Below are 14,925 nucleotides of genomic sequence, written 5' to 3'. Positions count from 1 at the left end.
TTTAGGCAATTTATGTAACAGCAATATTTCCTTACCTGGTCCTAACTATATTCCTTATTCACGGCCTCAGTCTACCAGGAGCCACTGACGGTCTGGCTTACCTCTTCACCCCTAATGTAAGTATTGATGCTATAGTCAGAAATATTATTTTTCCTTTTTCTCCCCCTCAGATCTCATACTGTATATTCATTTTCCAGCAACTCCTGATCTAGCTCCCTATCCAAGAGCTCAGCTAAGCTTGTTTTTCTGAGATGAAGTGATTTAGTATTTTAATATATTTTAGCAAGCAAAGAAGCAGCAAAGCATTTAACAGTTCAGTAATAAGCATATCGGAAAATACTGGAAGATTGAGCATGTTAGGGGTGCCTCAGTCTTGAACGTGTAAGTGAAACTGATGCATTTCACTACTAGAATCATCTTTCTTTTACACATGATAAAGATGGTATTTCCCTTCCAATGCTACAAAATTTACAAACTTTGATCTTTTAAGAATTCACAAGGAAAAGAACTGAGGAATTACACTGCAAAGTGATGTTTATTTATTTTTTTTAGGGTTACAAGTAATTGTCTCCTATCCCTGTTTCTCCATAGCTGAAGTTTTCCCTTCCCTGTAGCTGTCCCTAAAAGACAGAACTGCTGGAGAATATTCCTCTCCCATTTTTTGTCATCTCCTCAAAGGGACAGGAGGCCCAGATCCCTCCATATGCTGGCCATTTCAGAAGGACCTCTCTACACTGTCCTTAGTAGCCTTCCCAAATGCAAAGTCAAATTGTCCCACCAAGCGGTTGCTATCAATCGTAGGCTCCTCACAGCTCTGCATTTCGTGCTAAAATGCTCTGTAAAGCGGTGAGTATAGAGGAGGAAAAGCAGCACCCACTGACAGATGGTCTCAGAGCATCCTCTGCCTCCGCAGCCACAGCAGTGCTTCCCACCACAGCAGCCCCGGCTATTTCCCTTCCCCTTCCTACAACAGGAACACAAGCATTAAGGGAACATAAGCCAAGAAGCCCAGAGATACGTTACATGCCAGCCTGGAAAGGGACAACAGCACAAGAAAGCTCAGATGAGATGCCCCTTTTATCCCTCCCCCTGCAAGCCCAGTGGCACAGGCATCTGAACCATCTGAATGCTGCCAGAGCTCAAAACGGACAACCTGAGTCTTTACAGGAGATCAGGATGTGCACTTCCATTTCTGTAGGGCCCAGACAGGACAATAAGTGCTTGGTGCAATGTCTAAATGAAGAAAGCAAGTTAGACAACGCAACCAGAACAGGACTTGGCCTTTGGTCTCAGCCCGTCTGTCGGGTTTCTCCAGAAGAGCTCAGGCATCTTCGGGACCTACGACCATTGCACAGTGAACTTAACGCAAAACCTAGATTTGTGTGTATTCACAAAGCCTGGAGGTATTGCAGTGCTGAGGTGGAGCAGATCATCATAACAGAAGAGCCCAGATGGTTTCGTAGACCGGCGTCAGAAGTCAAAATGAAAATCCAGCTGCAATCAACCTGCAGTTCATGATTAGTCGGTTTGAGGAAGCAGATCCTGGGGACATCCTTGAAGAGTCATCTGAAGATGGTTTTGGTGATGAAACAATGTTCTTATCTACAACCATGGAAAAGCTGATGCAACAGCCCGGTGAGTGATATCTGCTATGGGTATTGCATAGAAAGTTGCAGTGTAGGACAGAGAGATGGCTTTGTTAAACTAACGTACCAACTGCTATGAAGGATTTTGACACTTCAAGGACTTCAAAAAGACAGTAAGCATACAGCTGCAACTTCTCCTTTCTCTATTCTCCCCCTTAGCCCACAACTGCGGTACCAGTACTGCCTTTGTCTGTTACCTGTTCAATGAGAAACTATTCCCACCGCTGCCGTCAGTAAATACGTGCATTTTTCTTGTTACACTTCTCCACAGGAGATGTCCCAGAGTGAGTTGTATGGATGGGCTGTTGGTTTGTGGGCTTTTTTGGGGGGCAAAGATTTACCTGGCCCACCCAGATCACATTAGCTTACAAAACTGTAAAGCATATTTCTTAAGTCTGTGCTGTTTGCTTCTTCTTTTCCTGTCTTTTTGTAGGAAGCTTGTAAAGTTTTAGCAAAATAAAGTGAGAGTTAGCTCACCTACTGCCTGTTTCAGCCTGCTTTAAAAAAAATATGAAATAAAATCAACCTTCTTGACATTCTCCACTCATTGGAGGCAATCTTTTCCATCATTTTTTCCAACTTCACAGTGCAACAGAAATTGTAGTTTCTCTGTAATAGCTGCCGCATCCACTCTCTGGTAACTCTTACACCTCACTGTTGTTTTTGAAAATCTGTGAAAGTAATACCTAGTGCTAAAAGTCACATTTTACCCCATTTCAACATCATAATCACCCAACTGAATTTAATATTTTTTTTTCCAAACACCATTGTTTAAGTTTATTCACTTCCCAACTATGTATTTTAGTTCTCATTAATAAATATCACAAATAATAACTGCATGAATATGGGTTTTAAATATGGCAGGCTGTGGTTTTATTTTCATGCAGAAATACATAGTTGGCTTTTTGCCATCTGACACACTTTCACGCCTTAAATTCTAACACAAATAATGGATACTTCTTTTCATTGACTTTCAGACATGGAGAAGTCTGACGATTTACTCACTCTCTCTAAATCCTTGGCTACCTGGAAAGTGAAGCTGCCAAGAAAACAGAAAGATAATGAAGTTACGCTCATGGGCACTTGAGGAGAAAGCAGAAGTTGTACAAAGATGAAGCAACACAGGAGCTGGAACTTTTGGAAAGGTTCTTGGAAAAAAAAAAAATAATCAGAGGCAACAAAAAAAAAAGGGATCCCATCAAGCATTAGCAATGGTCTCTACACAGTTCAGCTTCTGAGGACATCTGTGTCAGCTAAGGAGCACAAATGTCTCCTTCTCCGGTCTCTTCCTTATCTGAAAGAGCTTCAGAGACTGTAAATATTTGGGGGTTCTCTGGCAATGAGCAATTCCAGGAACTTGGCTGGGCAACTGATGCCTGCGCCCAGAGCTCTGCAGCTACTTAACAAGCAGGGAGAATAGCCAAGAAAAAGAAAAAGGCAGCACAGGCACCAGATGCTCTATCACAGAGGCAATTTGTAATTTTTTCCCCTATTTTGCAATTTAGTTTTACACCTGATATATTACTGTGCATGGACACTTAAAACTCTTTTTAAGGTACCTGGTCTGTCCATATCATTTCTAGCATTAAGGAGAACAAAAGCATGACCTTAATGAACTGCTGTCTTTATGTGCAGTATTACGTAGCCACTTGCTTATGAGAAAAGCAATAGCTGTTTTTACACCAAAATTACACATTATAGGGATCCCGGTATTTTTTAATTGTGTTTTAAGAAAGTTTCTGTCTGTGTTTCATGTGTTCAAGTAGCCAAACAGCTCACTATCCAGGAGGGAGCAATTATGCTTCTTTCCCTCATTACTCCCATGCTCATTCATTAACATTCTGGTTGTACACCTTCATCCACATGTTTCTAGCTTCAGTAGATTTTTTTTCTTCTGAGACAGGCTTATGAAAACTGCATGCCATATTACTGCAAATATAAAATAACGTTTAGATTCATAATTATTGGCTGAAGACCAGATAATGACATTGCCACGACATGCTTGCCTGTCCACTATTTCTTCAAGTTTGGGGGTTGATTAGTATGTTTTAGAGTCAATAAATGCATTGCATCCAGCACCAAACTAAAGTATCTTCAGACTCGTTTGCCAAAGTCCTCAGCCAGAAAGCCGGACCTGTAACAGTCACATCTATCAGCACCAACAATTGACTTGGCAGCACTTAATCAAACTGTGAAGGCTGTGTAGCCTGCACAAGGTCCTGCCAAGTGAGCACTCTGGCATTGCAGTGTTTGGTTATGATTTTTCAAAATAAACCTCTAGAAAGGTTTGCCTCAGCTGAAGCATTTCAGCCAGTAATTAATATTTTTTCACATTTCTTCACGTTTCACAGAAATGCACATATCTGCTTGCTACGCTATTTTGTGCAAAAATCCACACAGTTCTGCTGTGGTCAAAGCCCTGGCATACTTGCAGAGAAAGCATCGCCAGTAACGGCATTCACTGCATCCACCCACACTGAGATGAACCCCTTATTCTCTCGCTCTTCAAGCTCAGGCCAGCTTCAGAGAAACCCAAAATGCTATTAAGGGTCTTCTGGCATAATTACCTCTCATTCCTACAAACGCTCCTTGAAGGATCGTTCCTACAAACGTTCCTGGTCATGCACTAGGATCAACAGCACAGGCACAGAGACACGACACAGAGAAGGCACAATTTGCCCTGCACGACGAGGATGCAGATTTGACTCAGACTGATGTAAAACAAAGCGAAGGACTCCACAGCCCTGGTATTACGTTTTGGGCCAGCTGGTTTTTAAAACACTCATTCTTAACTGATGCTGGTTTCTATTCCCCCTACTTGATAACGGATCGGAAAGTAATTCACCTGGCAGGGTATGAATTTAACACACCACTTCTTAGTTTCTGCAGGAAACTAATATTTATTGAATACATTTACATTTTGAGTATTACTTATGTTTTATCTTTTTCTTTTAGACTAATTTTAATGGTAAGAATCATTCTTAGCACAGCTATTTAAAATTGCATGTTATTCTCCGTAATCCAATAATCGACTTCTTAATTTAGCTTCCTCTATCCTGTCGCCCTTACATCAAAACTCAAATTTCACTTTGTTAATTTTCCCTTTTCCCTTATTTTTTCTGTGTTGCCCTTTTATCTTTTATTGATGTTTTGACAGTACTTTGAATCTAAGATGCTCTTTTTAATGAATATCCTCTTCTTGTCTGCTTGGTCTTTTAGTCTTTTTTTACTTTTTTAAGCTAATTTGGAAAGCTATGAAATCACTCTGTGTCTTAAAGCACTCAAGGCTTAGTATTTGTTTATACAGTTTTAGGCACATAATATTCTTAATCTGTAAGTTACCCAGTATGTGGGTTAACAAAAAGAAATAAATTGCAGAAAAACGTCCTTATTGTGTGCCTAATGCCTATCGTTTAGAAACAGGTATTTGTCATCAGACAGAAGAGCTGTACAATGAAACACATTCTATAATTACTACATACATTTAAATAGACCAAATTATGTCTTCAGAAACGCCTTCTTTACTGACATGTTTTGTACTAATTTCCATTTTCAGTGTATTTAGATGACAACACAACTCAATTTCAGAAGTAAAATAGGGGATGAGGTATGTGAACTGGGAGGGGAAAAGAAATTTTAATTTAAGCCTAATATGTGCATTTATTCCAATTATTTCAGCTAAGCTCTTTGAAAAACCCCCGCATATGGCTTGATGCAGCTACCCAGATTTTCTTCTCTCTGTCTTTGGGTTTTGGAGGGCTTATTGCATTCTCAAGCTACAATCCACCAAAGTAAGTAACTCTTTCGTTAGCATATTTATAAAGGATCTTATTTTTTCTAACGGATCTTAACAGCTGCTGTCTTTCTAAAATGCCAAATAGATTTTCTAACAGGAAGGGGGGCGGGGGGGTAAATCTAAAAAAATAAAATGTTTGCAGAAATACCTGAGAGAATCACAGAAAAAATACGGCCTTTTTTTTCAGTCACTTCACTTGTCTGAATGCTATTTCTAGAAATGACTGTGAAAAGGATGCTGTGACAGTAGCAATTGTGAACAGCATGACATCCCTCTACGCTTCCATCCCAGTCTTTTCTGTTTTGGGGTTTAAAGCAACCACAGCCTACTGGGACTGCCTGGACAGGTGAGAAACTTGTGTTTGCAGTGATATACTGTGGTTTCAAGGCCTAAATAGGTAATGTATTACTTGAAAAACATGCATTTAGAGAATTTATTGTCACTAAAACGGAAAAACATGTGTATGGAGAAGTCTAATATAAAAATAGAAATACTACAGCACTGAGGCAAGAATGATCAGGGGAGTGTTTGCAAGACAAGACAAATTATAAAACAATCCATTCCAAGTAGTGCGTCAAGGGTCACACCTCAATCTCAGACTAGCATTAGTAGTAGTTAAAAAAAACAACACCTTCTCCTATTCCACCAGATTCACTAAGTTATTAAACATAAGTGGTGGAAATGGTCTGGAGAGCTGATAAAACACAAATAGAAATGTTTTAGAGACTGCATCTGCATAAAGTACTTAAGAACTTGTATCCAAAAGAGTAGATGTTGAATAGTCTGAATATTTTCCTTTAACTACTTCATATATGTCCTTATTTAATATTTTCCTTTACAGTGTAAATAACAGCACAAAAAGTAAACACAACTTTCTATTAATATCCAAATACATGGCATAGCATTTCCAGCCACATCACCTGCAAACATTTAAACTAATGATATGTTGTCTTCTCTGGCAGGAACATTATCAGCATCATCAATGAATTTGATCTCCCAGAAGAAAGCATCATGCGACAGAACTATACAGCCTGGATTAGTTTCCTAAATTCATCACATCCAGAAAAAATTGCTGGACTCAAACTGAAAAGTTGTGACCTTCAAGAATTTCTTGATCAGGTACCATAATTGCTTTCAACAAAGTAACCCTTAAACAAAATATGTAGAAGGACCGGTATCATCTTCTCCAAGTACTGGTACTTTACTCTACTTGTAATAAGTATATTATACATAATCATGAAACAAAACAGATTTTCAAAATTTGAAATAATAATGCTGCTGTAGGACAGTCTGAACTCAAGGCTGTCTGGTACAGCATGCAAATTTACACATTACTATCACAAAACTAATCTTCAAAGGTGCTCCTACCTGGAGCCTACCACAGACATTAGATTCAGCGCTACTTTTGGTTACAGGAATAATCACAACAGAGGAAACACAACTAGATGAAGTATTATAGAAAAAAGATGATTAATGGGAGTTTCCTAAAACCATGTTTAGGAAAGTATAAAAAAAAAAAAAAAGATTTATTAAAATGTTTGCTGTTTGCCTTCATTCACATATATGACCAGCAGGAAGGTATCTTGTCCCTGTCTTCACTTTTATCTTCCTTTCCCCATCTTTCTATTCCCTCCTGTCCTCTCCCTTTTACTCTTCCTCTTCTCTGCACTGGATATCACAAATATTTTTTATTTTTCCCCCTAATGCTGCTTTTCCCTTCTAAAATACATCATTATCATCTTCTTTTCCAACCCTCCTAAAACATTTCCCCTATCACTAAACACAGATGTTTCTTCTCTGTTTACTTCTCCAACTTCATTCCCCTTGCTCCAGTGATGCCACCAGTAACTCTCATTTACTGCTCACCCACTGGTACTCCCTCGTTACAAGTCCTTACCACCTAATGAGAAAAGAATGGGACCATGGCTAGAGGAGAGAAGAAGAAAGCAAGGAACTTGAGGAAAAAAAAAAAAAAAAAATCTTCGGACAAAAGGGTGGACACATTTGCTAGAAACAGTGTGCTAATGCACAACAGCCTTAACACACAATGATGGTGAAAAAGGCTATTTCACTCATGTGATGGAGAAGTCCAAGGACAACTGACATTCCAGCCCTGACACGAGTCCGTTTCTTTTTTGTCTGGCTTCCTCTGATGGCACCTGTTTCTGATTTATGGTTTAACATGTTTTACTTCTAAGCATTGAAAGATGCTAGCGCTGCAGATTTAAATATCTTTGTCTTTGGGAGATGGAATTCAAAGAAAATTGGCTAAAATTGGTGTTTTCCCTATTAACCCTTTCTGCTCTGGTAATTATGTGGGTGTTTTTATGATCAACAATTCACCAACTCTCTTGCTGCTACAGTGGCAATCATATCCTTATTTACATCTTTTTCTTTCCAGCAGCTATTACATCATAGGTGGTTTTTTTTAAAAAAAAAACAAACATACTTAAAGACAGCATTAGCAAAACAATTACAACTCTCAGATCCGCTTTACTCTGGACCCATCTCTCTGTGCAAGCTAAAATTCTGCTCTGTGGCTGTCTACATATCTCTGATAGACCACTTAACATTAAAATCCCCACAAACACTCCCTATTACCCACTTTCTCAACTGCTGGCTGCCACAGAGCCCCATAGGCTGACCAGCACCCTTGACTCCAGGGAAGGACAGAAGGGTGTTATAATTCTATATGCATGAGAAACTACATTTATACCATTATAACGCATATGTTTATCTGTCTGTGACAACTGCAGAGCGTATCGGGAACTGGCTTGGCTTTCATCATTTTCACTCAAGCCATCGTTCTCATGCCAGGCTCCCAAGCCTGGGCCATCCTGTTTTTCATAATGTTGTTCAGCTTGGGCCTTTCTTCCATGTTTGGGAACATCGAGGGAGTCTTCACGCCTCTTCTAGAGCTTCGAATTATATCTAAATCAATACCCAAGGAGCTATTATCTGGTAAGGCATTTGCTTTGCTTTGTTCAAAGACGGTGGCTTTTTACAGATGCGCAAACTATCAGCTGCTGCAGAAGCATCATAGAGAGATTAAGAATTTGTAATATTAACTTGACTATCTCATAGCATTAGTAAGGGCAGTGGATTGTGTTTGCAGAAGATAAGCACATAGACGAGGTAGCAGTTATGGCAGAAGCTGTCAGATGACACTATTGTATTGCCCTTGCCATTTTTTTTTTTTTTCTTAGCTTACGAGAGCTGTTTCAGTCTGAGAAAACCTGTTAAATTGCTGTTCCTGGAGACAAGTTCACTCTGAGCTGTTGTAAACATTGGCAAAAGCCTTGTCTTCACTTAAGCCTAAACAAGTCACTTTAAGGCAACCAGTGACATCAGCTGGTCTACCACCTGCGCACGAACTTACCGCATTGTCACAACTGTAAGATAGGTCATTCACCCCTATTTTATTCAGGTTTATGCTGCTACAGATTATTTCACGTTTACTGTGAACACACCAGAACAGAAAATTAGCACTTGGAAACCAAGGAACGAGCGCGCGCGATCCTGTTATTGCACCAAACCCACAATCTTTTCAGAGACAGTTACTGAACCCAACCTGCTCTGCAAGAACCAGACTCAGTGAGAGTCTGAGAGATCCTACTGTGAAATTGGTCTAGAAAAATTTCTGGCAGTTTAAAGTAATGGATTAACACTTCTGCAATGTGTCCTTTTAAATTCTTATGGTGAATATTGCTGTCATGCCTTTTCTTGGAGTCTTCCTGTGGCATCTAAACTATATCCTTGACATTTTACAACTTTTTATGTAGAAACAAATTTATTTACAACTTGATGAGGTAACTATATTATTTTGAAGTTGATTTTCCAATTGTGAGCTTTTTTTTTTTAAAAAAAAAAAAAAGTCTGGACCCAATTTTACACAGCATTGAAGCAAAGGCCATCTCAGAGTCAGAAGCAATTAGTAACACAACACAAGGACACACAAATTGATTTGCAGTCCATGTCTGCATCCAGCAACACTTTCCCCTCTTTCCCGCTTTTTCTCTCAATTACCAATTACCCCAAATCCATACCTTGGCTAAAGGGGAACTGACTGTACAGAAGTGTGGTGAAACCTATACCATACACACCGGGACGTAAAGGGATACGCACCTTTGTAGCTCTGGGCCCTCTGAGGAAATGGAGGGCAGAAATCCAGGGAGCCCTCACACTTCTCAGGTGGCGGCTGCCTATGCTTTGAGCCTACGACTGTGTGGAAATGAGGGCACTTGAAACTCACTACACCAGTCAAAAAATCAACATAGGGCAAGAACATAGCACAGCCCAGGCTACCTGCTGGAAGCACGAACAACAGAAGGATGCTCTGAGTCACACTGGTGCATTCCTCCTGCAACAGAGCGGTGCCTCTCGGCCAACACACGGGGGAAAACTAAGTCTGAGAAGTGATATTAGCTCCTCTATGGAAAAAAAACAGCTTGTTGTAGCCCCCTAGAAGGAGACAATAAAAATCACCATAACAAGAGCAAAAATAATTTAGAACAAAAAATATACTTACCAAGTTCAGTTCAGTACTCCAGTAACAAAGTTGCCTTTTTTTTCTTCAGGTATAATATGTCTAATTTGTTTCCTCGTTGCTCTGTGTTTTACGCTGGGTTCAGGGAGTTACTGGATTGACATTTTTGACAGATATGCAGGCTCGTTGCCTCTTCTAGTCATCGCATTCTTTGAAGTGATTGGGGTTGCATATGTGTATAAAATTAAAAGGTATGTTGGAAACAGAATTTTTTCTCAGAAGAGACAAATGCATTTTCCTCTCAATCCATGTACGTTACATACAGGTATACAATATTAACTTATTTCTGTAGCACTTACCAGTTCTGTGAATGTAGTTATCATTCTTTACTTCAAGTCTCCTATATTTGTAAAACAGGAAGGACAATCTCTGCATAGCTCTTATGGAAGGGGGCATTCTAAGTTTAAAGCTAGAAAGTCAACAGCCATTATAGTTCCTTGGCCAAGAGGAGTTACACTGTCTTTCAAATACCCTCCTGCTACTGACTGTATACTATTGTGGTTTTTGTTTATCACTATTTTTTCCCCTCAAACTTCATAGTAACCAATATGCAGTAATCCCATGTTAAAAGGCTCAGCCTGCATGCTAAGAACCTTTGCAGTCACAGACACTAATTACATTCACTCTTTAGTTTAAAAACTTTCCTACATCCTTTGTAATTGTAAATGCCAGAAACCTTATCTCATTTTGATCTAGAATAAACCTGCCTTCTCTACTCAGGGCCTTTCCAGTCCAGAAATTTACTCAATTCTCAATAAAGGTTAATCTTTTCCCCTCTATAATTTACATAGCTACATGTTGGGACTTCACCTTTCCAATTCTTACTCTGGCACTGGGATCATGAAGGTCCTGATATTTTTGTGGATCAGTTTGTATACTGTAGAGGTAATGAACTCACATTTGGTCAGTGCTGTTGCATATCAAGGTGTTTGTTTCAGTATCATCCCGACTGAAGTCTTATCATAGGCTATAATTTTAAAAATAAGAAACAACAACAAAAAAAATCTTCGTAGAATGGTTTAGGTTGGAAAGGACCTTGAAGATCATCGAGTTCCACCCCCCCTGCCGTGGGCAGGGACACCTCCCACTAGACCAGGTTGCCCAAGGCCACGTCCAGCCTGGCCTTGAACACCTCCAGGGATGGGGCCTCAACAACCTCTCTGGGCAACATGTTCCAGTGCCTTGCCACCCTTAAAGGGAAAAACTTCTTCCTAATGTTTAATCTAAACCTGCCCTCTTCCAGTTTATATCCTTCCCCCTTGTCCTGTCACTACATGCCCTAGTGAAAAGTCCTTCCCCAGCTCTCCTGTAGGCCCCCTTAGGTACTGGAAGGCCGCAATCAGGTCTTCCCGGAGCCTTCTCTTCTCCAGGCTGAACAGCCCCAGCTCTCTCAGCCTCTCCTCATAGGAGAGGTGCTCCAGCCCTCCGATCATCCTCGTGGCCCTCCTCTGGACACGCTCCAGCAGGTCCATGTCTTTCTTATGTTGAGGACTCCAGAGCTGCATGCAGTACTCCAGGTGGGGTCTCACGAGAGTGGAACAGAGAGGCAGAATCACCTCCCTTGACCTGCTGGACACAATTCTTTTGATGCAGCCCAGGATACGGTTGGCCTTCTGGGCTGCGATTGCATATTGCTGTCTCTTTCTCAATTACAGCTAAAGTCCCTGCATTACATTTTTTACATCCACTAAAGATCTTGGGATCTTACATCTTGGGATTTTACATCCACTTTAAGATCCTGGGAGCATTTCCCATGTTAAATTGTGGTAACTCCCTGGCTATATCATCATAAACAATTTCACATGTCCCTCTTGCTGGCCATACAGCTAGCCTCAATCTTTCATGATGCAGAAGTAGCAACAAAATCTGGTTTCACGCACTTCAACAGAGTCTGGATTCCACAGAGTATTTTATCTGTTGTGCTAGTATGCATATACATTACCTGTATTTTATCTGTTGTGCTAGTATATATACATTCTTTTTCCTCTTTGTTATTATGGGATACAAGCATAGTCAAATCTCTTCTTCCTCATTCTCAATAAAATTTCTAATAGCTTCAGTTAGATTAACAGAATTGAAGATAAAGCTGGTGAACATACACATTAAAAAAAAAAAAAATCACAACTCCTATTACAGATTACAAAACTCTTTCCAATGTGATAGATACAGGTTTTCATGCAACTGTGAAACCCAGAACCATGTATCTACTGCCCATTCAATGTAAAAAAACTGTAAGACGTATACATGGATCAGCTCCATGTCCAAACTACTGCCACTACTGACTGCAGTTGAAGCTGGCTCAGATGCCAGTAATTTTGTTCCTGACCTGATTCGATTCATTTGGTGCTGGTTAATTCAGACTTCTTCCTAACAAGCTATGTTTGTTCCCTTGGCAATTTTGCCTTTTTTAAAATGTATGAATAGTTCTATAGAACCGCTGTAATATCTTCATCACTTATTTGTGCTTAGAAACCTTAGACCAGGTGCTCAGGTAATGTAAACTGGCAATGTAAACTGATCATTCATGCCTGGTAGGGATCAATAAAGACCTACTTTATTTATATTATTATTTACTTAAGTCTATAGTAAGTTATTACAGAAGGCTATGGAATAGAAAAGATTTAGGGAGCTGTACCATGTGTTTAAAACTTATGGAAAAATATGAAAAAGTGAAACTGTTACCACTTAGATCTGACATCATCATAAACATGCCTTCTCTTAAAAGGTTCAATAAAGATGTGAAATGGATGACTGGACGGAAACCCAATCTCTACTGGCAGATCACATGGAGGTTTATTAGCCCTTTGCTCCTGCTAATTGTCTTCGTGGCCTTTGTTACTCTCCAGATACAGAAGTCGCCGAGCTATGCAGCCTGGAACCCTAAATATGTATGTTACCAAGTATTTTCAAAACTTCTAATAAAAGCAAGACTTGTACATTTTTTTCCCTTACCAGATCCTTTAAAATCATTGCCATCTACTGCTTACCTAAGTAATGTAGCCTGAAGTGATGCAATGCTCAGAATGAGAAGGCTCCGGTATGCATAGAGGTTACACATACTAAAATGCATTTCTGTTAACAGAGCCTTTTCTTGAGGAGTCCTGCATGCTCCATGCTCCATATTCCTTAAGAATGTATGTAATGCAGACAACTGTTGAAATGAAATGTCTCACAGACACTCCATACCTACAGGGGGTTCAGAGGTGGAAAAAATGCATGAGTAGAACTTTAAAGTTGCATGAGAGATGCCAGGGATGGAAACATTTCTCAGTGACAACTACCAATATCGCTGGTGCCCTGATGATTCTATGAATGTGTACTTTTTTTGACAGGCAGACAGGGAGGGAGGCAGTGGGCTGAGAACACTGTTGGTTAATTCAGGACCAAAGACACATCAATGCTGAGAACATTTGATCTTTTTGTCACTGTTTCACATCAGTTGCAGTTTCTTGTATGCCTCTCAAAAACACCCTGTGTAGGGGTTTGAAGATCGATCCTGGTCTTAAACTGCGCGAGGATTACACAGTATCAGTGCTTCCTTCAAACGCCATTAAGTATCTATCATTCCAAAGTAAAACTCACAGCTACAGACTTGCAGAAATTGTATTATCACCATCCACTCAAAATCTCTCATATATCTCTTCCCTATTTAGCAAAAAGCATGCTTGGTAATTGATGAAACCAGGTAAGCTCTGAGTACTAACACGAATAATCAGAGTTTAACCAAGAGAGGGTGAAAGTCTGATAACTCTTTGGGCAACCCCTGCATTCCTAGGAATGTGTCACACTTCCAGTTATAAATCTTTGAAACCGTAAAACATTTACAGCCATCTTTAGACTCACGGGAAGGGTATACAGAGGACATGGCCACTGAATGCTCTTGTAGAGCAAGAGTAAAACTTTTGCTACCCTTACTATACAACATAAGAAAATGCAAATGGAAATCATAGCAAAATGTAAGTGTACCTACCAATTATCTCTTTTGCTTGCTTTTTTTATCTCCATAGGAAGGCTTCCCCATGAAAGAGGAGAAAGTTTATCCACCTTGGGTACTGGCCATCTGTGTGCTGTTAGCTGTCCTTCCTTGTGTGTTTGTACCTCTGGTAGCACTCTTCCATCTGATCAAACGAATGCGCAGAAGCAAGGACCCAAGCTTTGTACCACCAGAAGTGTTTTCATGTCAGGGGCCTAACAGCAACTTTTCTCATCTGAAAGAATAAACGCCCATTGTATCTGTCCGTAAATAAAAATAAGACAGCGTTTGTTAGACATGATTAGTTGCAGTATGGTATCATCCAACCAACCTGGTTAACGCAGTTCATATGCTTACAGCCAATTACTAGCAATCTATAAACAGTGCTGCTATATTTCCTTTATTTTCAACCAATTTCACAACAGTTGTATTAATCTTGTCCCTCCTGAATCCTGTGCTGAATCCTACATACTGATCAAGTACCAGCCCCACTGCTTTAACCCTTTTCATGCATTACCAACTTCATGTCTCTCTCGAGCTAGACTTTAAACTTGGAAAGCCTGCTAGTTACTGCAAGTTTCCCTTGTCTTCCTTAACTTCTCTTCTAAAAAAAAAGTTTGCTCCTAAGGATCAGCAACATAAAAATTGGAACACAAGCACCTACAGTTTCATTCACTGACCCTGCTCTGAGAGATGTAGAATGGAAGCTCTTGAAGAGTAAGGACTCCCCTTCTCCACTACACTCTGCTTTTTGTAAATCCCTATACGCATTTAAATAGCAGTTATCTTGTGATCATGTCATACTCTCAAGCATTGCAAAGAGCAAAAATAAAGCACCAGCAGTTAAAAGAATGTACATTAAGTAAATCTGAGTAATTAAGTTTGTACAAATCTCTTACCTTAGCAGATTCCAGAATTTATTGTAGTGGAAAATACTGTTAAAACAAATGTCCCCAATTTTTCC

At 39.8% G+C, this 14,925-nt stretch overlaps 1 protein-coding gene across 1 annotated transcript; it reads left to right on the top strand.

The window, feature by feature from the left end:
• Window positions 1-11: 11 nt before the first annotated feature.
• SLC6A18 (solute carrier family 6 (neutral amino acid transporter), member 18) lies at window positions 12-14,208 on the top strand (the record flags this gene model as incomplete). Its single annotated transcript, XM_009890066.1, has 8 exons — window positions 12-116; window positions 5,325-5,437; window positions 5,660-5,788; window positions 6,405-6,561; window positions 8,199-8,403; window positions 10,020-10,179; window positions 12,714-12,876; window positions 13,996-14,208. Coding segments are annotated over 8 exons (1,245 nt in total), but the record flags the coding sequence as incomplete, so codon positions are not given.
• Between the last annotated feature and the right edge of the window lie 717 nt (window positions 14,209-14,925).

This window comes from Charadrius vociferus, unplaced genomic scaffold, assembly GCF_000708025.1.
Source record: "Charadrius vociferus isolate BGI_N301 unplaced genomic scaffold, ASM70802v2 scaffold2558, whole genome shotgun sequence".
Lineage (NCBI taxonomy): Eukaryota > Metazoa > Chordata > Aves > Charadriiformes > Charadriidae > Charadrius > Charadrius vociferus.
This window is presented reverse-complemented; position numbering and strand designations above follow the sequence as displayed.